The 25,954-nt window shown below is 40.2% G+C and overlaps 1 protein-coding gene across 1 annotated transcript in view; it reads right to left on the reverse strand.

The window, feature by feature from the left end:
* LOC147222600 (MAM domain-containing glycosylphosphatidylinositol anchor protein 2) overlaps positions 1-25,954 on the reverse strand; it is a 254,616-nt gene that overhangs the window by 22,117 nt on the left and 206,545 nt on the right. Inside the window, exons 12-14 of the mRNA XM_086167514.1 lie at positions 20,674-20,851; positions 7,093-7,113; positions 4,464-4,619 (exon numbers count right to left, since the gene is read on the reverse strand). Coding sequence (XP_086023640.1) covers positions 4,464-4,619; positions 7,093-7,113; positions 20,674-20,851 — 355 coding nt within the window. The remainder of the gene's footprint in view (positions 1-4,463; positions 4,620-7,092; positions 7,114-20,673; positions 20,852-25,954) is intronic.

Genomic DNA, 25,954 nt, shown 5'->3' on the forward strand with positions numbered 1-25,954 from the left:
ATTATAGCTGTACAAGAGGAAGATTGGGAAAGCGTTGTTGCTGTTATGACAACATTTGCAGACAGATTTGATGTAATTTAGGCTTTCAAGTCTTATTTTCCCATTGGTTGATCTGGGAGATACATTTACTGCTCAAAAAATGTTTTTTTAAATTTTGCAACATTTTACAAATTTAGAGTGAGACTCCAAATCCAGGCCTCCATGGGTTGATGGATTTAATTTCCATTGATAATTTTTGCGTGATTTTGTTTCAACTATGTAAAGAACAAAGTATTTAATAAGAATACTTCATTCATGCAGATCGAGGATGTGTTATTTTTGTGTTCCTTTTATTTTTCTGAGCAGTGCCTATTGTTACTCTGACATGAGGGTGCCAATCAAGACCCAGCAGGGGTGTATTTAAAAAAAAAAAAAGTACTCGGATCTGCAGTTTGTGTGATTCACCCCGGCAAACAGACAATCACTTAACTGATGAATCAATCAATGCCACAGTCGGTCCGGGCCTCCTTGGCGACCGTGTCTGCACCTCCAGCTCTTCTATTGTGGCACAACAAAATTACGCGGGCGAGCAGCGCCGTCTGAGAGCCTCAGATCCGTCCGCCCCCCCATTCGGTTCGGTTTTTACAATTTATAGAGATCTATATAGATATAGATCGATAAACTCCTGGGGGGTCCCGTTGACTCGCTGCAGGTGGCGGCGAAGCTATCATCCCAGATCCCTCAGAGACACACTCCTTCCCCCCCAAGTGTGTGAGGAGAGATTCTGCAGGTCCTTCCTGTTAGCTGCTGTTCGACGATTTAACCCAGACTTCTTTTTCATTCATTGATTCATTCATTGACTCTCCCACTGCATTGTTACTCCTGCAAGAATTGCTGTTGTTTCGCTGCCAGTCGCCACTTTTGCATACGATTCCACTGTTTATATATTGTCAACATTTTGTTTAGGTGCACAAATCCTATATTGTTAACACTGTTGTTGTTTATTTTTACTTTTCTATTTTTGATAACTTTGGATTGGTTAAAATTTCCCCGCTGTGCGATGATTAAAAATATATATTTTATTCTATTTTATTCGCTTGGATGCTTATTTACCGTACTTTACTGATGGACAAAAAAATCTTTTGCAATGAACAAACACACGTTCACTGGACTTTTAACCGAGTGTTGACGATTTCTCTGGTTGGAATATCAGATGTAAAGGCCGTGAATTTTTTGCATCGTAACATATATCTTTACTCAAAACAAGCAGCGGTCATTCAATCATAATGAATTTTTTTTATTTTATTATACTTGATTTCTTCCCTTGTGGGAAATTGCTCTCCGTAATTACCGCATCATGGATGAACTGTGAGCAGGTGGCATCCATCTAGCGGCGCCAGAGGAGAAGTTAACCGTTCAGTATTTTGCTCAAAGACTCTTCGTTACACAAGGAGGAGCCGGAAATCAAACAAGGAATGTTTGGTTTTCGAGAACGAATGCGCGAGATCATTCGCATCTCGATAATTTTGGGTCCAATCTACCTGCTGCAACTTTTTTGTTGTGGAAACCGGAGAGACGCAGAGACACAGGGATAACGTTGAGCCTCCACACAGAAAGGCCCCCTGATGGAATCGAACCAGGGACCTTACTGAGAACGTAATGACCTTCTCCTTCGCCCGCTGATTCCACTCCATTACCAAACACGACAGGAATCGCCTAGAGCGCACCGCCTTGGTGCGCTCCAAAATAATTGGCCAACCCCTCAGACCTTTCACCTGCTTTTTGACACTCAAATATTAAAAAAGAGCCAAAAAGATCCTGGCAGATCAGTCCCAGTACACTTGGCTTTCGAGTGGTTCCCCTCTGGTCGCAGACTCTGCTGCCCCGCCTTGGAAACCAAGAGGAGAAGGGCAACCTCGATTCACAGCAACCCTGCGAACCCATCATTGCCAAACCAGCCTCCCCAGCTGAGTGTAATTAATACCACTCATGTTATATTTATTATAAAATGCAGAGTGATTTTGTTCCGATAATTTGCACGATTTTGTAAAGCAATTTATATATGTTCACAACTTTGATATAGCTACCCCATGTGCCCCCCATTGCCCGTTGGGGACAAATAAAGTTTTTGTGATTCTGATCGAAATCCTCGTGTCGTGGCAACTGGAATTTAGTTTCTTCACTTGAAGCGGAGAGGCTCCTTCAGTTCTGAACTCTCGAATGAGCTTGAAGAGGGGTGAAACGTCTTCAAGGGATGAGGCGTCTTCAGGTGAAGAAATTCAAGTCCAGTTGCCACAACAAGAGGATTTTGACAGGAATGAACCATGACATGGATGACTGGGAAAAAAGGTACACGTCAAGCCCCAAAACGTACAAGTCAAGCTTCAAATGGAACAGGTCAAGCCCCAAATGGTACAAGTCAAGCCCCAAAAGGTACAAGTCAAGCTCCAAATGGAACAGGTCAAGCCCCAAATGGTACAAGTCAAGCCCCAAAAGGTACAAGTCAAGCTCCAAATGGAACAGGTCAAGCCCCAAATGGTACAAGTCAAGCCCCAAAAGGTACAAGTCAAGCTCCAAATGGAACAGGTCAAGCCCCAAATGGTACAAGTTAAGCCCCAAAAGGTACAAGTCAAGACCCAAAAGGTACAAGTCAAGCTCCAAATGGAACAAGTCAAGCCTCAAAAGGTGTACAAGTCACGCAGACCACACACAGAGTAGTCTGCAGGAAAGTTCACAGAAAATACAACAGGACTGGTGGTGCTGTCTTGGAGGTCAACATCCTTTCGGAGCGGTGTTTGTGTGATTACTTGGTTTAATGCACAGAATGGAGAAGAACACATTGTTTGAAAGACAGATAGTTGACAAAGCAACGGACATCTTGTTCATCAGGGCCGAGTACATGCTACGATTTTGACTTATCGGTCCATCCCGCCATCCCTGCAACTGACCCGAGACCAGTCCAGGGTGTACCCCGCCTCTCGCCTGAGGACAGCCGGGATAGGCTCCTCCATTCCACCACTCATCCAAGGATAAGCGGCAGAAGATGGACGGGTGGTTGGAAAGAATTATGGAATGGACGGAGGAAGACCAGAAGACTTTGCCATTGATGTTGCCATGGGGTTTAGTGACGCCAGGCTACAACACAGCTGAAACTGGGATCAGCTGTTGACGCTGTGCAGTGATTCGCTAACGGGTCTTACATCAGCGGTTACCATCCGGCAAAAGCAGGGTAAAGAACAAGATAGGTGTCTGCAGGAATTAGGATATTACACAGTCCAAGTAAAATCAATTCCAAACCAACATGGGTTATTTGTTAATATTCTCGAGCCAAAGGGAAAACCTGTGTAACTTGGTGACTAAATTAAAAGGAGACGTCAGACTGCAAGAAGAGTGGCACTTAGAGTCGTAAGTCAGAGGACAGCGGAAATCATTTTGGTGCTCGTCAAGGGAGGATTTGTTGCAAGGATGTTGCAACACACCCTTGCGCTATCTGGCGTCGTCCTCTCCGCTCTCTCGCCGCTATCCTTTTCCATTCAGAAATAAACATCAGGAGTTGAAGGGATTCCATAGCTGAAACGTTGACTGAGTTTCCAAAAAAAAGTCAAACTCGAACAACAAGGGAACAGGAGGTACATATGATACAATTGTAGAAAATTACTGATCTATTTAATCGTCCCTTTCATTGCCCCTTCTTGTTACCATTTTATCATGATATATTACCGTAATTTCTATTTGCCGCTACTTTTTTCACACGCTTTGAACACTGCGGCTAAAACCACGATGCGGCTAATTTATGGATTTTTTGGGGGGCTACTTGGGGGCTACGAGCTTCATGCCGCCAAAACATTTAGCCTCGTCACATCGGACCGATGAATTACCATAAAATTCTGAGGCCGTTCAGTTAAGACGACATTTAACGGTTTTAGGGCGCAGGAGGAAGACTGAGATAGCGACCAGCTGGAAAAGGACAAAGCGGGGATTGAAACTGGATGGATGATGAACTTTTCCATGTTTTGTTTATTACTCATTTTTTTCATCAGCCAGGTTACATGCACTGTTTGGAAAAAAAGCATTTCCAGTTTGCGGATGTTACCGGTATGTATTTAATTAAAAGTGAAAAAAAAAATGTGTCTGTGCAAATAACTCATGCGACAATGTGGACACATGCGGCTTCTAGACAAGTGCGGACTATATATGTACACATGTTTATTTATTTTCAGCCGGTGCTTATATAGTCTGGAAATTGGGGTAAATTTCTTGTTCTTTTCCACCATTTTTACTGATTTTTAGTTGTTTTTTTTTTTTTTAAATAGGCCAAAGCAAAAAGTCGAAATAAACAAGTCAGTGCTGATGGATTTTCTCCAAGTTGAATTCTTGGTTGGATGCATACGAGCATACGAGTCCGCATTCTGTGTACGTGCACAGCGGAATCCAGCCACGTTGCGCTGGCGGTTTTGATGCTTTATCGTGGAAATGCAGCTTACCCTGCTTGGACCCGCTGCGGTCGCCGCTCGGGCCGGTGTTGGGCGTGTACTTGGTGTCGCGGGTAGCGGCGCTGTGTCGCGTCCAGTCAAAGTCATCGTTCTTGTCCTGGGTGAACATGCAGATGGCCTCCTCCTCGAAGCTGCAGTGGAATTCTCCTGGCAAAGCGGACAACGAAACGCTCTTACGGACACATCATAACGCGAAGATGACAAGTTACAGACGAAAAGCCTTGGGTGCATGTGCAGTGTGACGCTTAATCTATATTTATGAGGTGTTCTGAAGAGTGTGTGTGTGTGTGTATGTGTGTGTGTGTTAAGGGAAATCTCTAAAGAAAAAGCTCCTAATTATGCGCTTTGATAAAGAGGAACTTCTAAATCCAGTTGTGACTTCCCGCTGGATATTAAGAACATTAGAGATGATTTTCTTTCCTTCTTTTCTTTTTGACAAAGAAATCCTGTCCTGGACGGAGGAAAACCCGGGGAATTTGTTGCACCCCCTTGGTTGAGTGTGTGTGTGTGTGTGTGTGTGTGTTTTTGCATGTAAAATCTGGTATTTTTAGGCAATAATGTGACTTACAGTGTCTATCATAAATAATCCCCCCCTTTGGATGTTTTACCCTTTTAGCGCTTTCATAAATCAATCAATAAAATTTGGCTTTTTTAACACAAAAATTTATTGGAAAAAACTCTTTCATGTCAAAGTGAAAACAGATTTCTACAAAGTGATGTCAATGAAATAAAAATATATAAAGAAATATAATTGTTTGCATAATTAATCATATATTCTTGTGTTAAAAAAGCCAAATTTTATTGACCATGATTGATTTATGAAAGGACTAAAAGCGTAAAACATCCAAGGGGGTGAATACTGATGATAGACACTGTATAAGCAACAGGTGTGCGAGCGCGGCCGTGCACACACACACACACACACACACACACACGCACATAATCTATCTGAAGTGTCTTCTTCATAGGAACAAGTAATAATTCTTAAAAATAAAATATGAATGGAGATTTAGTCGTCCAAAACCATCCCCGGGAAATTTATATCAATACACGATAAGCTGTTTTCATGGCTGTATTTGATTAAGACAAATAAGTTTAGTCTTAGTCTGTTAGACCGTCCTTGGGTATTTTCCGTCTCACTAGAACAACTCGGCGTAATCAGTTTTTAAATTAACAATATTTCCTTTTTTTTTTTTTTTTTTCTCCTCTTTCTTTTGAACACGCTCCATCTTTTCCACGCAGGTGGAGCCGACCGCCGCGCCGCCGTCCCTTCCAACCCCGTCGCTCCTCACAGCCCCCTTGACTGCAATTTTCAAACTAGCGGAGTGTGGCGGCAGAGAATTAAAATGGAGGGTTTTGCCACCTTTCAAGTGACAGTAATAGTCCCACCGGCATGAGATTATGATAAGTCACATCTAGGCGACTGTCTCAAAGGGAACATGCTAAGGATTAGTTGGGAATTGCACGTATGGGGGTGGGAGGAGGAGGGGGACTGGCTCAACGGCTCTACGTTTAATCAACGTAAATTTCGCGTGGTAAAAACACCTAACCGGGGGGACGAGGCGCCACTGTGCGGCTTCCTCAAAGGGATCGTTGCAAAAAAAAAAAAAAAAAAAAAAAAGTGCATTGAGATTCAGGATGCGGGCGTGCGTTCTGATAAATATTCATTGATTTATTAAAACGTAGCTGGGAGCAGTTCGGAGTGGTGACCTTGGTGTGCGGCAGAATCTGCAGCATTTACTCAGGTAATGGCGGTAACATAGACAGAGATGCGAGAGGAACGAAGCCACGCTGCAAGGCAGGGAACGGTGAAAAAAAAAAAAAAAAAAAAGAGAGAGAGAGAAGGGGATGGAGGTGTGGAAGTGGGAGGGAAAAGGAGGACGGATGTGTTGCGACACTTCTCTCCTCTTTTCCTCATAGGAACGCAAATTTAAATGAAGGTCTGGTCTGATGTCAGACACTAACGCCCCCATTGACTGTGAGCTAAACTTAAATGTTTGCTTCTTTTATGCCTGCCGACGTTATGATTCGTCGTAGGCAGAGGAGGGGAGGTCGGAAATGCGCAGGTAGTTTCCTTCGGGGATTTTGGATAATGATGCCGGTGATTAGAATGTTTGTTATTACGCTGGCAAACTTGTATGAACGCCGACCAAAAATACATATAAATATGAATAAATACACCACGGTACAAAACAGCAGGCTGCAGCACAGCTTACAATGATTAGGAGCGGATTCTCAAGGCATGAATAATATGAATTTGTAAAGTTTCAGCGATGAAATGAATCATTAACAGGACTAAACAGTAAAAGTATGAATACACAGGGAACAAAAAAAAAAAAAAAAAACATGCATACATAATGCTCGCGAAGCATTTCACCATGTAAAATATTTCACTGTCCCACTGAGATTTAAACTCTCAACATGTCAGAATCCCTAAAGGCTTTTCCTGATTTATCCTTCTACATTTAGCACTACTTAAGAATACTTAGAGGGATCTTTTGAAGCGGCGTGTCACGTCGAGAGTCAGATCTCAACAGGATGTGCAGCTATTTTTGAGTCTCCCCGCTCGTCTCGTCGGCCGTGATGCAAGAGATGGACATGCTAGGCGCCAATTACTTACTCAGGTGTGGGTTGATGGGAGCTGCAACAGAGAGAGAAAGGCCAGGGACAGTTGTTAGTGCAAAATACCCGGGCATTGTGTCATTACGGCCGGCGGGGGTGTGTGCGGCAGCTGTGCAACCAATCAGGCTATCTCTTACCTGAAACCGGCGTTTTTTTTTTTCCTCCGCTGCAGGTAAACAGGATATTCAACACACCGGTCCACAGTTGCTGCTGCTGTTTTGTTATTTACAGAGCATAGGAGGAGCTGGTAAAACCCCGATGAATAAAAAAATTGCTATTCTCTGAGCGTATGAAATATCACGTGCGGACATTTACAGGGAAACCTGACAATTTGTATTATTTATTTTTTTCTAATTGTTGACATTATGACAAAGGAATTTCCCCTGTGTGGATCAATCTTTTTTTTATTGTTTTTTATTACATTTTAGATATTAAATTTATTGAAAATTTTATCTTCATTTCAGGCCTTGGTGTTGGTCGGTGTCCTCTAGAAGAAATCTGAATATTGGGGAAACCCAGTGATTTTTGTTTATTTTATTTTTTCAAATTGTTGACATTATGACAAAGGAATTGCCCCTTTGATGATCAATATTTAAAAAATTTTTTTTATCGTATTTTAAATATTACATTTATTGAAAATGTTATCTTCATTTCAGGCCTTGGTGTTGGTCGGTGTCCTCTAGAAGAAATCTGAATATTGGGGAAACCCAGTAATTTTTATTTATTTTATTTTTTCAAATTGTTGACATTATGACAAAGGAATTGCCCCTTTGATGACCAATATTTTTTTAATTTTTTTATGGCATTTTAAATATTAAATTTATTGAAAATTTTATCTTCATTTCAGGCCTTAGTGTTAGTCGGCGTCCCCTAGAAGAAATCTGAAATTAGGGGAAACCCGACAATTTGTATTTATTTTATTTTTTCTAATTGTTGACATTATGACAAGGGAATTTTCCCCTACGATGATCAATAATTTTAAAAATTTTTTTTACAACATTCTAAATATTCAATTTTATTCAAAATTTCATCTTAATTTCAGGCCTCAGTGTTGGTTGGCATCCCCTTGAAGAAATCTGTATTTCGGGAAAACTCGACAATTTGTATTTTATTTTTCTGATTGTTGACTTTATGACAAAGTAATTTCCCCTATGGATATCAATTTTTAATTTTTTTTTTCTATTACATTTTAAATTTTATTGTAATTTTTTATTTTTTTGGTTTCGGGCCTCTATGTTGGTCGGTGTCCCCTAGAAGAAATCTGAAATTCGGGGGAAACCCAACAATTTGTATCTATTTTATTTTTTCTAATCGTTGAGATTATGACAAAGGAATTTCCCCTTTGCGGATCAATACATTTTTTAATGTTTTTTATCACATTTTAAATATTACATTTTATTCAAAATTTTTACTTAATTTTGGGCCTTGGTGTTGGTCGGTGTCCCCTAGAAGAAATCTGAATTTCGGGGAAACCCGACAAATTGTGTTTATTTTATTTTTTCTAATTGTTGACATTATGACAAAGGAATTTCCCCCTATGCGGCTCAATAAAATTATTTTTATTATTTTTATTGTTTTATTGTTTTACATTCTAGTTATTACATTTTATTTAAAATTTTATCGTCATTTCAGGCCTCAGTGTTGGTCGGCGTCCCGTAGAAGAAATTAGAATTTCAATCTCGCCGATCGGCGTCCGAACTTCCGCACTCTCTGAAGTGCGCTTTAACAGGCTTTATCACATGATACTAGCACAAATAATAACATACAAAAAAGTATTTTTTGAATTAGCAGATGAATATTTCATGTCACCGTCCTGTATGGCGTGAGATCGTACGCACTTTGCTCGCCGTTGTAAAAAGAGAATAGCTGAGAACCGGGTCGAGTGATCACAACCAGGCATGTCGCTTTTCCTCTTGAAAGTAAAAGGAGGAAACACAAAGCTACGACTGACAGGCTGTGCAATGTTGCAATTCAGCAACAAATACAGTATCTTAAAGAGTGGTAGAAAAAGCGAGCGCATTCAATCCTGAGCTGGTTATCAAACGGGAGACGAGAAAAGGCTTGATGGAAGCCGCCTAGCCGCATTAATAAGCTTACAGTTCAACTGCTTATCCTTATTGCCATTTAGTGGGGAACGCTGATGTTCTCGTCCAAGGTGACTCCCATCCGGAGAGCCGCGCCAAATTTTATTCTTCCATTTAGCGACCGATATCTCATAAAGATGAGTGATAATCGCCAGAGTGGCGGCTAATCGCTTCCCCGTAACGTCCCGCGATTCTCTCTTTGCTTTTTACCTTTACCATGATGACGTCGTTTCCGATCAAACGCGGACGAGCGCAGTCAATTGATATCCGGCGTCTTCTCCCTTCCGCCGACCTTTACCGCACTTCGCCGCCGCCCTCATTGATGATTTAAGAAGCTACCTCCGCGGCGAACGAAGAAAGGTCAAGGGTATCCCGCCGAGTTGCCACGAGCCAGTTAGTCGGCACCTCACTTTTTGCAGAGTAAATACCATTTAACCTGCCAAGAAGATTCATGGCCATTTTCATGATCGATTGCTGACTGGCTGAATAGATGCAGCACATCGGCTCTACGACGAAACTATGCGGCCGCGTGATTTATGAAACCGCGTCGGTCACGTGTGTGTGTGTGTGTGTGTGTGGAGGGGGGGGATTGATTTTAATCAAACCAATTAATGTGATTCATAACAAATCATTCCCGCAAGAGGCAAACGTGCACTAGAGAGCCGGGGTTGTCGGCGTCGTAGCGATTCGCGCAAACAGCCGAAGTCCACTGGCGCGGCGAGACGAGGAACGAAAGGCACGTGCGGTAAAAATGACGAGTCGAATAAAAAGCAACCTTTTACGGCGTGCGTGTGAAATACCTGCAATATTGAAAAGGAAGCCTGTGCAAGCGTGGGGTTCGGCAGATAGATTTCTTCAATGACTACTTACAGCCTCAGGTTTGTGAAATGGATGTTAAATTTTCCGACAAAAGTCTATTTTTCCGGCCGCCCCGTCCATTTCCCCGCTTCTCCCGGCAGCCCAGTGCGCTTTCTCTCCAGGCCTCGGTTATGAAAATCTGTTACGTTGTCATTTTACGTAACCTGCGACCGAGGAAATCTAGCTGACCTCGCAGCGGGACACACACACACACACACTTTCTGGAAAGCCAAACACTCACAGAGGATTTAAATTTCAATTTAGAATGTTACAAAACAAACAACCGGCGGAGGGGAAAACAGAAACACATCGGAGAAACAGCCGTCGCCCTTAGAACTGAACATTTTTGGTTTTCTGAACCCCATAACCTGGCGCTGTTCAGTAGCTGCGTTGGTCACATTTCGCTGATGTTGTGCTTCGTGTGTGTGACAATTCTGTTTCTGATACACCGATTTTTAATTGAAAACTACTTTTGAATACATTTTAACGTAAGATACCGACACACGGTGGGGCTATAAAAAGCATCGGGAGACGAGGAAGAACTGTAAATTGCTCCGCTTGCGAATCTCGTCTTTCCTTTGCCGAATATATGTTTAATATTTCACGCTACCGGTCAAAGCAAAGCTCGGATAATAAAGGACAAAATCACTTTGTAACATTTAATAGTGGTGTTTAAGAAAATAGCTACATTTTTAAAAATCGTACTTTTTAAAAACATTTTTTTTACAAGTAATCGATAATTATGTATATATACAAGTCAAAATATCTATTAGCTTTGCTGATTAGCATTCATATATCTATTATCTATACCTGCACCACATGGCCACGTAGAAAGAAGTCAGGGCATTTTAGGGTTTACAACAGGGGGTGACGATCGCAGAGGCGCCTAAACCTAAATGATCATTGTTGTCCTGAAAAACACACATAACCAAAAATTTAACCCTTTCTGGGATCTTGACAGGAAAAAAAAAAAAAAAAAATCAGAAAATGAATGATAGTAATATTATTAATGAAATAAATGACACCCATAATGAAATAAATAATAACCAAATAACCCTTTTCTCATTTTTCACAAAAAAAAAAAAAAAGATTGAGGAACATTAACTTTCTTGTAGACACAACTGTTTGCAGCTCTCATATCAAATTCACTGTGAAACCAGAAAGCAAGCAGGCAATGAAACCAAACTGATACCAAAACATTTCACTACCAGTATGGTTGTAGGACAGATTTTATCCCAGTAGATTTCAATATGATTATATTTGTACTATTATTTGCATTATGGGTATAAAATCATAATGCATCCCTGGTGTTGTTCAAGGGCCGGGCAAAATGTGGAGGCGGGCCGTGTCCGGCCCTCGGGCCGTAGTTTGGAGGACCTCTGGTTTACACACAACGGTAATGACCCTCTACTGCGTCACCATGTTTCTGATTTGATGAATGCATTTTTCATAGTTGCATGCGGGAAAAAAAAACCCGCGAGCCACATCCGCCTCGCCAAACAGTTTTTTTTGAATATTTTAAGAAGTATTTTCAATCACTATTGAATTTAGAAACTCCTTATCGTTTCCTTTTGTTTAATTTTGTATGGACGATTACATAGAAAATAATGTCGGTACATTTATATGATCATTAATTATTTTAAAGTTGAAACAAAATGACCAAAAAATTAAATATTTAAATTGCAATTTTCATTTTCTTGAATTTCCATGAGACCTAGTTGGCCCGCACATAAAAATTAAATACGAAATGTGGCCCGCCAGCCAAAATAATTGCTCATCCCTGAGTTAAAACCTGCAAATTTAGTGAATGGGTGATTTTCATGACAATATCCATTTGTTTTATTTTGAATTTATCATTTAAATAGTTACACCACATGAATATAACATGACGCGTACCGAACCGCAGCACCACACCGGCGTGAGATTAGCTCTTTTCAAAGTCCTTTTTTTTTTTTTTATCCCTAATGGTGAAACCCTTTATATCGCCCCAGCTCGAAAAAAAAAAAAAAAAAAAAAAAAGCGTAAAATAACGTTTGGGGATGAAATGCAATTTTGATCACTCTCCAGATATAAAGCAGATAATCACACGAGCCATCTGAAAAAGCACACCGTTTTATCAGGTCGTGCCGTGTCACGTCTGTTTTCTCCTTTCTATTTTCCAAATGAAAGGACAAGCTAAAGTACCTTTTGATGCATGGGTGCCTTTTGTCCAAATTGCCTAATTTTGATTGAAACACAAAGTGAGCTCATTGACCGTCGAAGGACGTCGGTCCGCGGAGGCCATTCTTGATACAAACAGTGATTTCATCTTGGCAGGATTCCCTGCCCACCGGCCTGCGGCTGGATCGCAACGCAAGCGGACAATTCCACCGCCGCGGCCAAGTGTCCTCGAACGCAGTGGCAGACCGGCTTCTAATTTTACTGACCTCATATAATCCGTTCTCGCCAAGATTCCCATCCATCATGTTTAGGGGGGGGGGGTCTGGGCGAGCGCCGTGACGTTCTGAGAAAGCCCCCGTGACGGCTTCACGGCTTCCACCATCAGTCCGAATAACAACGGTGAGGCTAAATGTAATTCGGCAATCCCCTCCTCGCATCTCGCCGCCGAAAGCGACGCCGACAAGATCGCGCGATTGCACCCATCAATCAAACAATGCTCCGGATTGAGGATGTAAACTCTGGTGTGGCAATAACACACCTATAGGAGAGGACACACCCCGTACAATCAGCCCGAGATCCAGCGCGTCCTATATTTTGCCCTGATCTTGAACCGCTGCGTACGAAACATCCATGCAGACGAGTGATTCCTGTGAGGATGTTAACGCGTGAGGTTTTGCTGTACGATGTATTAACCAGAATGCTGCCGGTTATTCGAAACAGCTTCTAATTAAGTAAATACATGAGTGACAGAAGTCATATTTGTTAGGATAAAGTTGGAAATGTTTAATTTCCTCCGTCCTGCACATTTCATTGGTTTTGCTGTTGTTCCCGCAAAACTGTCAGTGGGAAGTGCCCAACACTTCCTGTTTATATATCTAAGCAAAAATCAAAATAATGCAACACGTTACTGCTGAAATATAAAGTGTCTTTATCTAATTTTATTCATATATCTTTTTATGCAAAGAAAAAAAATGTCTCCCTCATCTTTAAATCTGATTTGGATTGAATATGTGGATAGAATAAGGATTTTTATGCAGAGGACCAAAATATACAGTTCATAAATGCTACGTCGTAAGACCTCTAATTGAAATGTGAATAAATTATTGAATAATATTTCATTTTAACAATCAAAATCATTGCCATTTATTAAATCAAAATTCCCTTTCGTATATGCCACATCGTAAAACTTCTAACTGAAATGTGAATAAATAATTGAATAATATTTCATTTTAACAATCAAAATAATTGCTATTTCTTAAATCAGAATATCCTTTTGCACCCAGACAACTCTCCTTAAAAAATGAAATATTAATAAAATTCAAGAAAACATGTAGCGTCTCCCTTGTATTTAAATCTAATTTTGATTGAAAACGTAGATATAATACGGATTTTTATGCAGAGGACCAAAATATACAGTTCAAACACTCCACGTCGTAAGACTTCTAATCGAAATGTGAATAATATTATTGAATAATATTTCATTTTAACAATGAAAATCATTGCCGTTTATTAAATCAGAATTCCCTTTTGTACCTAGTCAACTAGTAAAAGGATGAAATGTAAAACCTCTTTCTCTCATTTTATTAATAAATCCTTTTTTTAAAGAAAAAAATTAAGCTTCTTCCTCTTTTTCAAATCTGAATTTGATTGAAAATGTATACAACATGGATTTTTACACAGAGGACCAAAATATACAGTTCATACATGCCGCATCGTAAAACCTCTAACAGAAATGTGAATAGATAATTGAGTAATACTTCATTTTAACAATTAAAATAATTGCTATTTCTTAAACCAAAATATCCTTTTGCATCCAGACAACTCTCCTTAAAAAAAGAGATATTAATAAAATTAAAGAAAAAAATGAAGCGTCCTCCTTGTATTTAAATCTAATTTTGATTGAAAACGTCGATATAATACAGATTTTTATGCAGAGGACCAAAATATTCAGTTCATACACGCCACATCGTAAAACTTCTACCCGAAATGTGAATAAATAATTGAATGATATTTCATTTTAACAATCAAAATCATTGCCATTTCTCTAATCAGAATTCCCTTTTGTACCCAGTCAACTGGTAAAAGGATGAAATGTAAAGCTTCTTTCTCTCATTTTATTAATATCCTTTTTTTAAAGAAAAAAATTTAGCTTCTCCCTCTTTTTAAAATTTGTTTGTGATTGAAAATGTATATAACATGGATCTTTATGCAGAGGACCAAAATATACAGGTTATTGATTCCACATTGTAAAACTTCTAAGCGATATGCGAATAAATAATTGAATAATATTTCATTTTAACAATCAAAATAATTGCCTTTTCTAAAATCATGATATCCTTTTCCACCCAGTCAACTCTCCCTTGTATTTAAATCTAATTTTGATTGAAAATGTCGATATAGTACAAAATTTTTATGCAGAGGACAAAAACATGCTTTTCAAACACTCCACGTCGTAAAACTTCTAACCGAAATGTGAATAAATTATTGAATAATATTTCATTTTAACAATCAAAATCATTGCCATTTCTTCAATCAGAGTTCCCTTTTGTAACCAGTCAACTGTTAAAAGGATGAAATGCAAAGCCTCTTTTTCTCATTTTATTAATATAGCATTTTTTTTAAAGAAAAAAATGTAGCATCTCCCTCATCTTTAAATCTGATTTTGACTGAAAACTTTGATAATATGGATTTTTACAGAGAGGACTAAAATATACTGTTCATACACACCACATCGTAAGACTTCTAACCAAAATGTGAAATACCAATCGGATAATATTTCATTTTAACGCTCAAAATCATTGCCATTTCTTCAATCTGAACTCCCTTTTTGTCTCGTTGAAATGCAGAAAAAAGAAATACATAAATAAAAGCGTTTCCATGGCTGCAGAGCTGCCGTGCGAGGCCGTCGGGAGCAGCTTGTGTGGGTTCGTTGTTTTTGCTCGAGGGCACTTCGGCACGCAGACTTGATGAAATGTTAAATTCGAACAAATCCACAAAAACGGGTTTACAGTACGAACCACTGCGAGCGTTCCATTAAAAAGCGCCTCACAAGCATCTGACATCGGTCCGCCGGATTTACGCCGCGTTATTTTCTCATTAAAAAGCTCATTCCAGAAGATCACAGAAGTCACAGAAACAATCATAACACAAAAAATCGGCGCAAATAGATGCCCTCTGTGCTATTAATCCGATAAAACTGCTTCTCCACATCCGGTTCAGAGCCGAAGTGAGCATCACAGCGAACCGTCCGATTCGACGTATCGCCGCGGCACGGGTGTTGATGCAATTATTTACAGTTGTGTGTTTGACAAATCATGCGAGAAGCCGGGCTCAGAGGAAGGCTGATTGAACCGCGCAGCCTTTGACTTTGAATCTTTGAACTTAGCGCAACAAAGAGATTCAAATCAGCGAGCGCCGCCGTTCAATAGGACGACCGAGGGTGTAATAAAGGGGAAAAGGAAGAAGGCGACTCCATATGTTGATTTTTAATTTCGAAACCATCGCTGTAACATTGAGGCGCTTGCCGTGTTGCCCGCGGTTACGTGCGTCCCACCATTCCTAAGTAGGTTCCCAGGCCGGGGGGCTGACATTCATACATTTTTAAATTAGTAGTTATGTTTCTTTGTCAAATGAAAAAAAGCAATTATCGGTCGCCAGTAGAATCTGCTGTCTTGAGTTTATGGCAACCGGAAATGGTAGAAAACAGTGGTCCGGATCCAGGAGTGCATTTGTATCTTCCTGTGGTGGGCCTGCAAGGCCTTCTCTGCTGGCCTAAAAATATCTGAATCACAGATGTTAATTATGTTTTGTCCATGAATACTTATTATATAATTCCAAATTGTCTTTTCACTTTCTTTCATAGCTTTTCTCCAGGTTGTGCTGCTTCCAGACTTGCAATTTCATATTAAAGCATTTAACCGATCATATTTCAGTCATCATCTGTTGCTAGGCATGGTCAAAGTCAAAGAAATATTATATGTCTTTTAATATCAAAGAAATATTTATAATTACAATATTTAATATCATAATATAATAAAATATTAAAATTATTATTATTCAATTATTATGAATTATTATTTAATTACGCAACACTTATTGTCACATGCATGATGTTTCAAGCAAAAAGTCGTCTCTTCCTCAGATGCTTGTTAGAAATATGTGTTAACAAATATGTTGCCGTGGCGCCATTTTCAAAGTTAAGAGAATGATCATGTGATCAATTTCCCCCTGAAGCCCTCCAATCACAAAGGTTTGTTTCAGTCCCCATATGTGTATATCTGTAAATATGTAAAAATATAAAAAAGTATCTGTGTCTCAGGTCGGTTCTAGAAAAGTAGTGAATATAAGGTTAAAATGTTATAATGTTAAGAGGACGTCATATATCCAACAAGAGGCGTTAAAAAAAAAAAAGAAAAAAAAGGGAAATGATCTCTTTTGTGTTATATGTAAAACAAATCATCTTTTCTTTTTGGAGCATATTTTTGGCGTGTGGATTTTTATCCAAATTCTACTCCACATAATTACTTACCGAGGATGGTTTTTAATAAGTTTATTCTTTGAGAGGAACATAATAAGGGATCCAATTTTGAAAACATTGTGGAAACAGTTAGTCGTTTATGACGATTCTGATGTGGAGACTTTTTTTTTTTGCAAAGACAGAAAGAAGAAGCCCAACGACCTGCAGAGGAACATCACGATCCACCGTCAGAGGTTTACATTAACCAAAGTTTATTTAGAGAGAAGTTAAATGACTTCAGTAGACGAGGTTTTCCTTTTTTTTTTTTTTACGCAAAAGCGATACAACCAGCTTCAATTCTCACATGCAAACGTTTTCCTCGCATTTAAGCACCGTGTTATGAAAACCCTCTATACAGCTGTAAACTACTTCAGCTGTTTTCGCTATTTTATGATCATAATTATTGCAAAAACACCCCGCGGGAATATCGCTACAAACCTGGAGACTAAATATTCCAAGCTTGATGCCTGCGGCTTGTAAAAAAAAAATAAAATAAAATAAAAAAAAAAAGAAAATCATGAAATGAAATAGCATCAAATATCTGTTTCAGCACACTTTCAGGTAAACAGAAAGACCATTAGGGGATAAAAGAGAAGAGATTATACTGACGGTCTGCAATAAGCGTCAGGTGATGGAAGTCATCAGTAGCATGAGATGATATTTAAAAGAGGATTTGGTGGGTACTGAATTCAGGATATAAGTGTTATTTACTTGTATGTTCTCAGCAAATGAAGGAAAATTAAGAATTTCCTGCTTTCCGCCATGCCACTGAGAGTGTGGACAGACGGCTTAAACATTAAATCCTCTATCTTGGATGGAAGAGAGGAGAGAGAGAGAGAAAGAAAGAGCGAAAGAGAGGAGGGAGGGAGGTGTTACGAGAAACACCAAACAGATGCTGGGTTTGTCAATGCAGCAAAAATTTTAAAAGAGCTTGTGTGGAGCTTGGTGACACAACAATCCTTCATCCTACATCTGGGGACTCAATAAACGCTTTTGTGTTTTCTTGCCAGCTCTCAGAAAGCTGCTGCCACTTTATGGCGTCGCAGACTTTCCGTGCATCACAATGATCGCTCGGCCTGACGGGCAACGGAGGATGAACATTCAGGAGATTCGGAATTTCCAGACCGTGACCTGGAATTTCTTAAAACGACAACGCGGTGCTTCTTCAGAAAATTGTCGTATTTTTTTATGTTATACTGCGTGCTTTTGACGAGGGCCATTCTTTGCCCCCTCCCTCCTGGAGTTCCAATGCCGTTTACTCTGCTCTTACTCTTATTTTTATTCGTTTTTTTGTATTATTCCTACTTTTTTTTTTTTATATTTTACTATACTATAAAATGCATTTCAGTTTTATCTTTTGCCTGCTTCTTCTGTTTGCAGATTTCTAGATTTTTTATCATAATAATTGCTTTTCTGTTGTTTGGGAACAAGGTGGTGCACAGGTAAGCGCATCGGCCTCAAACAAAGTTTCTGGTTCTATTCCTTAAGAGGCCTTTCTGTTTGGAGACTCAAAATTGGCCAAACGTGTGCATGAGAAAGTGAACGGCTGCTTCTTTATTTTGCCCGCCAATTGACCGTCAACTCTTGCCGAATCACCCCGAGTGCAGGATAAGCGGTACAGGCAGGGAACCATATTATTTTTTATTAAAATATATTTTATATTTTTATACAATACAATACAATAAATCGAATTGAATATATTTATTAAAATGCTATTATTATTTATTTATTTTTTATTTATATTTATATTTATATTTATATTTATATTTATTTATTTATTTATTTTTTCTTATTTTATTTTTATTTTCAATTATCATTTTGTTGCTTTGTGTGTAACTATTTTCTGTAAAATTCCATTTTGTTTCTTTGAAACCCCGATGCTGATTCATCTTCTATCGCCGTAACGTGGCGATACTGCAAAAAAAAAAGGTGCGGCATACGAAACACGTACATGTATAGTAATTTAAAAACAAAATAAAAATGCATAGCGCGGCAGAACGAGGTCAAATTTGGATTGTTATGGTGTTTTGGTCAATTCTAGAGCTGAAATGTAAGAAAAAAGTGGGGTGTGCTGTGTTTTATCCTGTTCACAGTCTCCAGGCTCGCTAAGTGACAGTGAGTGAATAATTTAGATTATCTCGGACCTTATTTTAGGGACCCTGGCCTGTCAGTCAGGAAGTCTTCCGGGACGCGGATCTACATCGGATTTCCTTCGCGATCAGATCGACCGATCGGCCGATGATCAGTCCCGTCTCTCGTCGGGAAGGTGATTTGCACGTCAGCGTTTTCCTTTTTAACAAAAAAAAAAGAAACTAAAACAATGACGTTTGCTTGTCACCGCCATATTCCAGCCCGTCAGAACCCGTCTCTCCTCCTGATTCTCCAGCGTTCTTAATCGACCTCCGTTCACTTTATCCCACTTTGGCTCAACGCGGACGAATCCGACCGTAGGTTTCACCGGATCGCGCGATATCACCGACAGCGGCGCCGAATTCCCTCCTCGCTCCCCGTTACTCCGTCTTATCCGAGCTTTATCCATTCTTTTTCCGCCCGTCTCGATAAGCTGCAGTGAAGATGAATAATTCACAACTGCAGCAGCGAAACTCTGGAAAAGCTCAGCGGTCGGCGATGGGCGGAAAAACAGCCAGGTTTGTTTCTGTAAATGCACATTTCAAGTACCTGCACATCTGTTCGCCGGCACTGGCGGGTCTACAGTGGATACCACTGTATGTTTTGTATTCCAGCCAGTACGGCATCCCACAGGCCAGATGCTATTTATTCTGTGCTGAGATTCTTTGTGTAATGATGTATTCTCACTGGGTCGACCAGGCTGTCAGATCATTTCCATGGCTTTTTATCCGTTATTATTTCCAACGGTCGCACGGTGTGTCAATGAAAAAGCCGCGTTTTCATCTCGGGGTGTGTTAGAAGAGTCATGCAAATGCAATCGTTTGCTGCTCTGTGAACGTTTGAGTGTGAAGAAAAACACGTGCAGTTTGAATTGATGACTGAACACGGAAAAACAGTGATATATTTTTTTTTTTTTTTTTTTTTTTTTTACTAAATATCAAATCTCAATTCAAATGATGAAATGTTTGAATGAATTACAAAAAAAAACCATGAAGCGTGACACCGCACATCAAAAACTTACAAATGCGGATGAATACGTGCATGCAATCTGTTTTCTCCAGCAGATATAGCGATTTTATTCTTAAACTCAGTTAAGAAAACTAGGTTAAGGAGAACGATGGCGTTTTATATTCCTCGAAAAGGCCCGTAAAGCTCGACAAGGTCGGACCCATTTTAATATACTTGGAATGCAATAAAAAGAAAAAAAAAAGTTACTTGTTATACATAAACAAATAGAGAACAGAATCAACTGCATAAGAAAATAAACGGCCTGAGGGGAAACCGAGGGGAAAGTTTCGTCATCTCCGTCTCCCGGCGTTCGGCGTGCGGAAACACAAGCTAAATGTCGGAGTTGTGTGATGTTGCGATGAAACGAGCGCCGCCCCGTCGCCGAACCGACCTGACTCCAGCAATAAAGGTCACGAGGAAGAGATCATTAGCGAGTTCATCGGGATTAATTTCGCTCGGCGAAGAAGCACAGCGGGCGGATTTCAAGCCGTCTTCTGATGACTGAAAATGTTCGATGCAATTCAAATTATTTTAATGAGCCCCCGCCCCTTCTCTTCTCTCTGTCTTTTATCACACACACCATTGATAATTCATTGTGATGATCGCTGACACCGGAGTGAACTTTTGATATCAATTATTGTTGAGGAACATGTGTCGTCGCGATTTCGGCGTTAGCCGAAGGATTGCATTAAGCAGCTGCAGGTGTAATTCTTCCATCTGTGCAAACACATGTGTAATAAACGGGTAAAAAGTGAATCATGCATGTTTTTGGACGCTGACGGATGAGGCGACCAACTGTTTCCCCCTTGAATAATGCACTTACCGCTGTAAGTGACGATCCGGATGGTGGAGTCGCCTTCTCCGAAACGCGTGATGGGGGTCAGACGCACTTCGTAGGATTCGGGTTTTATGAGCTCCGTCAGGTTGTGCGTCATGAGCTCCCCTTTGTTGATCGCTCCGTCCACGGGGATCTCCTGCTCCCACCAGCGCTGCAACCCCATCTGGAGGGAAGAGGAAGGAGGAGTAGGGCTCATTCAAAATTTGGGAGTGCAATCATTTAAGAAGGAAGTGTTTTTTGTTTTCTTAAATGAAGGTTTAAACCAGTGATTCCCAAACTAACGGCCCGCCAACACATTCTGCCCGGCCCCTGAACAACACCAGAGATGCATTATGATTTTATAATCATAATGCAAACAGTAATACAAATATATAATGAAATCTACTGGGATAAAATCTGCTCTACAACCATACTGGTAGTGAAATGTTTTGGTATCATTTGGGTTTCATAGCCTGCTTGCTTTCTGGTTTTCACAGTGAATTTGATATTAGAGAGCTGCAAACAGTTGTGTTTACGAGAAAGTTAATATCCCTCAATCTTTTTTTTTTTTTTTTGTGAAAAATATGAAAAGGGTTATTTGGTTATTATTTATTTCATAAATGGTGTTATTTATTTCATTAATAATGTTATTGTTTGTTTTCTGATTTCTTTTTCTTTCCTGTCAAAATCCCAGAAAGGGTTAATTTTTGGTTATGTGTGTTTTTCTGAAAAAAAAAAAAAAAAAAAAAAAAAAAAAAACTGGTCCGGCCCCTCCGTCAGAGAAGGGAAAAGTTACTTGGCCCTCGCAGGAAAAAGTTTGGGGTCCCCTGGTTTAAACTATAAAAATAGTGAAGAATGATGGTTGTGTTGCATGTAGATGGAAATCGAGACGCTAGTGCTTGGACAGAAAACCTGAGTGATTATTATCCGGTTAATTTGTTTATTCCATCCGAAATGATCTCAAAAAAACAAGTGCAGATCCAATAATACAAATCACTGGGTAGCTTTTATAAAAAAAAATAAACAAGCGGGGTTGGGTATAGATTCAACATTCAAAGCGTTTATTGTCACATGTACAACGTAGAAACATGTTTCCCTGTACAGTGAAATTGCTACTTCGCTGTCCGCAGGGCATTTGAATACCTGCTGATAGGAAGAGTTTAAACATTATTACAATATGATTATATATATGAATATGAACGGTCCAGTAGAACAGCGGCAGGACTGAGGTTTAGAAAAATGTATAAAATTGGTTGCAAAAGGAAATTAGCTGGTTTACCTACAGCGTGTTTCTTTGCAGTATTTTATAATCCTTCTGCATTAACGCATGGATTTTTGCAGCAAGGATGAGAATCCATGGAAAGGGGGGTTTGAACCGGCAAACTTCCGGTTACAAGCCGCTCCAGCATCAGATTTATGAGTTTGGCTTGTGAGTCTCATGTTCTTTGCAGACATGTTTACTGCAGGTTAGCCGGGAGATTGAGCCGACCCAGCTGTCATTGGCCGAGAAACGGGGTTCACCAGCCAATTGATAGGGTGGATAGTTTTCAAATGATGTCAAACAACACGCAGATGTCTATTTGAGCCGCTTATGTTTCCAGTGTAAGTGCCGGATACATAAATCCCTCGTTTTATGAAGAAATGAGCCGCTTAGAAACATTGAACTTCCTTTGTCTCGCCCCGCAGGGGACTTGATCTATTGTTTTCAGACTGACTTCTAAACCCGAGTCTGTTTTTTTTTTTGGAAATGGAAACCAAATTAAAGGAAGACGAATGAAACGTGCAAAAAAGGCCAGATTGATTGGAACTTCGCTGCAGGAGGGGAAAATGTTAATTTCAAAGGACATCCTTCTAAAGAGTCAGCTTCTTAGAACATATGACCACAGGAAGCACGTATTCCTTTCACCGTCTGCGTTGGACGTTCCCTCTCATTTGCCAACGAACGGCGTCCATATGAATTAGCATGATCCCTTCACATTATACTCTGGACGACCAAAACAAATTTCCCTCTGTAAACTGTTGACAGCGAGCTGCTCATTAAAGAAATTCACTTTCAAAGCAGCTCCCGGCCTTTGAATTCGCAGACCGCTAAATAGGAAGCGGCAACGATTATTTTTATATTTGCAGAAAAAGAATAAAAAAAAAAACTTTTTCCCCTAATTTCAAATGTTCTATACTTAATTAGCATGTCTTGTAAAGTACAGTGAGGACAAGTCACTTATAAGCAGCACAAAATTCTTTCAAGGTTTTCAAATCAGGGTTTTCGAAATATTTGGAATCTCTTAGGTTTAGCAGTCCTCTTTTATGAAGGTTGTTTACAGGCAGAATATTGTGATTCTTTTTTGCGCTTTTTGTAAAACACATTTTTAAGTCCACGGCTAAAACCGCTTTGGGACAGAATGGTTATCAAAATTGCGCAGCTTCAATGTAGCTATAGGAAGTACCCTCCCACCAGGAGAACCTTTTTACTTTTGCATTCCAGGTTGAGGAAAATCTAGAGAGGTAGAGGTATGCTTTTAGACTGGTGCAAGACATGTATGCTAGCTGTGAGACAGTGGTACGGTGTGCTGTAGGCGTAACAAAGAAGTTCAAGGTAGAGGTGGGACTCCATCAGGGATCAGCTATGAGCCCCTTCTTGTTTACAGTGGTGATGGACAGGCTGACAGATGAGGTTAGACAGGAATCTCCATGGACCGTGATGTTTGCAGATGACACTGTGCTTTGCAGTGAGAGCAGGGAACAGGTTGAGGAAAATCTAGAGCGGTGGGGGTATGAAAGTAAGTCGCCCTGTAGCCTCATTGGTGAGGCTGAGTGGAGATCAAGAAGCTGGAGGATTTTGGTACTTGTGGTCAACAGTCCAGAGCATAGGAGAGTGTGGAAAAGAGGGGAAGAGACGGGTTCAAGCAGGTTGGAAAGGGTGGAAAAAGTGTCAGGGGTACGAAGAGATAGAAGACTATCGTCCAGAATGAAGGGAAAGGTGGACAAGACAGTGGTGAGACCAGTGATGCTGTTTGGACTAGAAACTGTTACAATGACCAAAAGACAGGAGGCAGAGCTAGAGGTTGCAGAGATGAAGATGTTGAGGTTCTCTTTGGGAGTGACCAGGATGGATAGGATCATGAATGAGTCTATCATGTTAGATGTTTTGGGGAGAAGGCCAGAGAAGCCAGACTGAGATGGTTGGGTCGGGATAGTGAATATATTGGTTGACGAATACTGGGATTGGAGGTCTAGAGCAGTCCCCTACCTTTTTATCACCGCAGACCGGTCAACGGTTGACAATTTTACCGCAGACCAGGGGGTCGTGTGTTACATGTCGATTTCTTATATTGCAACTATAATAATAAACATGAATCCACATTTGGATGTGTGGAAGCTTTGGAAGGTGTGGATCCACCTTTTCCCCTTTGAAAAGAAACTTTCCGCCTGACGTTTCTTTACTAATTTTGCTGGCCAGCGGGTTAAAATTTTGGTGACCGAGATGTAACCGAGAGATTCCTGTCAATTTTCAAAATAAAAGATTTTTCAGAATAAAGATTGTTCTGACTCAGATAATAAATCCAACGGAAATACTTGATTATTTCTTGTGCAGCCCGGCACCAATTGATCCACGAACCGGTACCGGTCTGCAAAGAAGATGAGACATTGAGAGCGGAGTCACCACAGCATTCATGTTCCACATGGACAGAATAATAACCCTGGACGATCAGGGCTGAAGGGTTTTCTCCCATTAGCTAACTCCGTACATATTTCAAAATGGCCAAAGCTCATGTCTTCCAATAATCGTCAAGCACCTGCATCATATGAGCTCCTGTGGAACTGTTAAAAATACCCTGCCACGGAGCAGGAGCTTAAATAAAGCATCTGCGGCCCCTGGTTCCGAATGCACGGGAAAACATCCTCGCTTCTGAAAGGATTCTTAGATTTTCCCAAAAGTTTTTATCGTGTGAAAGTGTCATAAGTTAAGGGGACAGAGGAACAATAACTCAGCTTTTACTGGACCGTCCTGCACACACACGCCATCACACAACACAGTAACCCGAGCCAGCGACTGCTCATATTTATTTATGTACTATTTAATGTCCTAGTCAACTCTATTTTTTATATAACATACTTCATCAACTGTGTATTTCCACTTGTTCTTGTTCCTGTCTATAGTGTTAATGCACATATCCATCTGTGCACTATGTTCATAGTACCCTATTTGTACCCACTTGTAAATTATTAATAAGTATACCTTGTACATACTGTTATTTTATTTATTATACCTGCACCAGTTGCTCTTTTGCACTTCTGGTTAGATGCTAAGCTACATTTCCTAAGCTGCATACATGCATCATGACAATAAAATTGAATCCAATCTGGATCTAAAGACATTTCTTCATTCCCGACGATATAAATTCTCCCGTCCGGAGTTCAAAGAAAGAAAACAAATGTTTGTCGCAGATGGCGGGATGCATTTTATCTCCGATGCTCCTTTACCAGAAAGAGCTGGATAAGTTACAACCTCTGCATCGCAATTAGTGACCGTACATTATGCAGTGCGGGCCAAGTGTGTGTGTGTGTATGTGTGTGTAGTGGTAGCAAAGAGAGGTAGAAGATGGAGTGAATGAAAGTGTGATATGAGCAAAACAGCTCTTGCATGTGTGTGTGTGTGTGTGTGTGTGAACAATATCAATTAACTAATTACTTAGACCTGGGATGATCTGCCATTAGGGGGTCCAATTTTTCATCGCCATTAGCTGAAGGATAAATAGGGTGTTTTCTCGCCGTTGCTGGCAAACGCAGATAGTGCCCTTGTCCCTTCCCGTCCTCTGGAAAATCCAAGCTTCCCTGTAAAGCGCGGAAGAGATGGCGGCTAATTGCCGCAAATTACCCAGCGGTGGCCCGTAAACACGTGTGGGTTTGCGAGTGCGCTGACACGCATTATTTACAGCCCGTTCTACGATTTCCACAAGTCCTGAAATGGTCGGGAAGGAACTGCGGAAGCCCCCGGAGAGAAGATCTGCCTTGCACGCCCCCGGTATCGTAAAGTTTAAATACGGCACCGTTATTACACGCTGGAGGAAAGAGAAGGCGTTTGGACGATAAGGAATTGGATGCAAAGCTATGGATTTGGACTCACCTTATTTTTTTTATTTTATTTGTATTATTTATATCTTTGCTTTTTATTCAAACGTAATTGGAAATGAAACAAATGCAAATATTTTCTTGTATTTTTTTTGTGGCAGTAATGAAACAAGTTTATTTTATTTCCGGTCAGTTAATATTTTGAGTGCCAACGTCT

The sequence above is a fragment of the Fistularia commersonii genome, chromosome 20 (genome assembly GCF_037954325.1).
Source record: "Fistularia commersonii isolate RoL2024-O1a breed Wild chromosome 20, RoL_Fcom_v1.0, whole genome shotgun sequence".
Classification (NCBI taxonomy): Eukaryota; Metazoa; Chordata; class Actinopteri; order Syngnathiformes; family Fistulariidae; genus Fistularia; species Fistularia commersonii.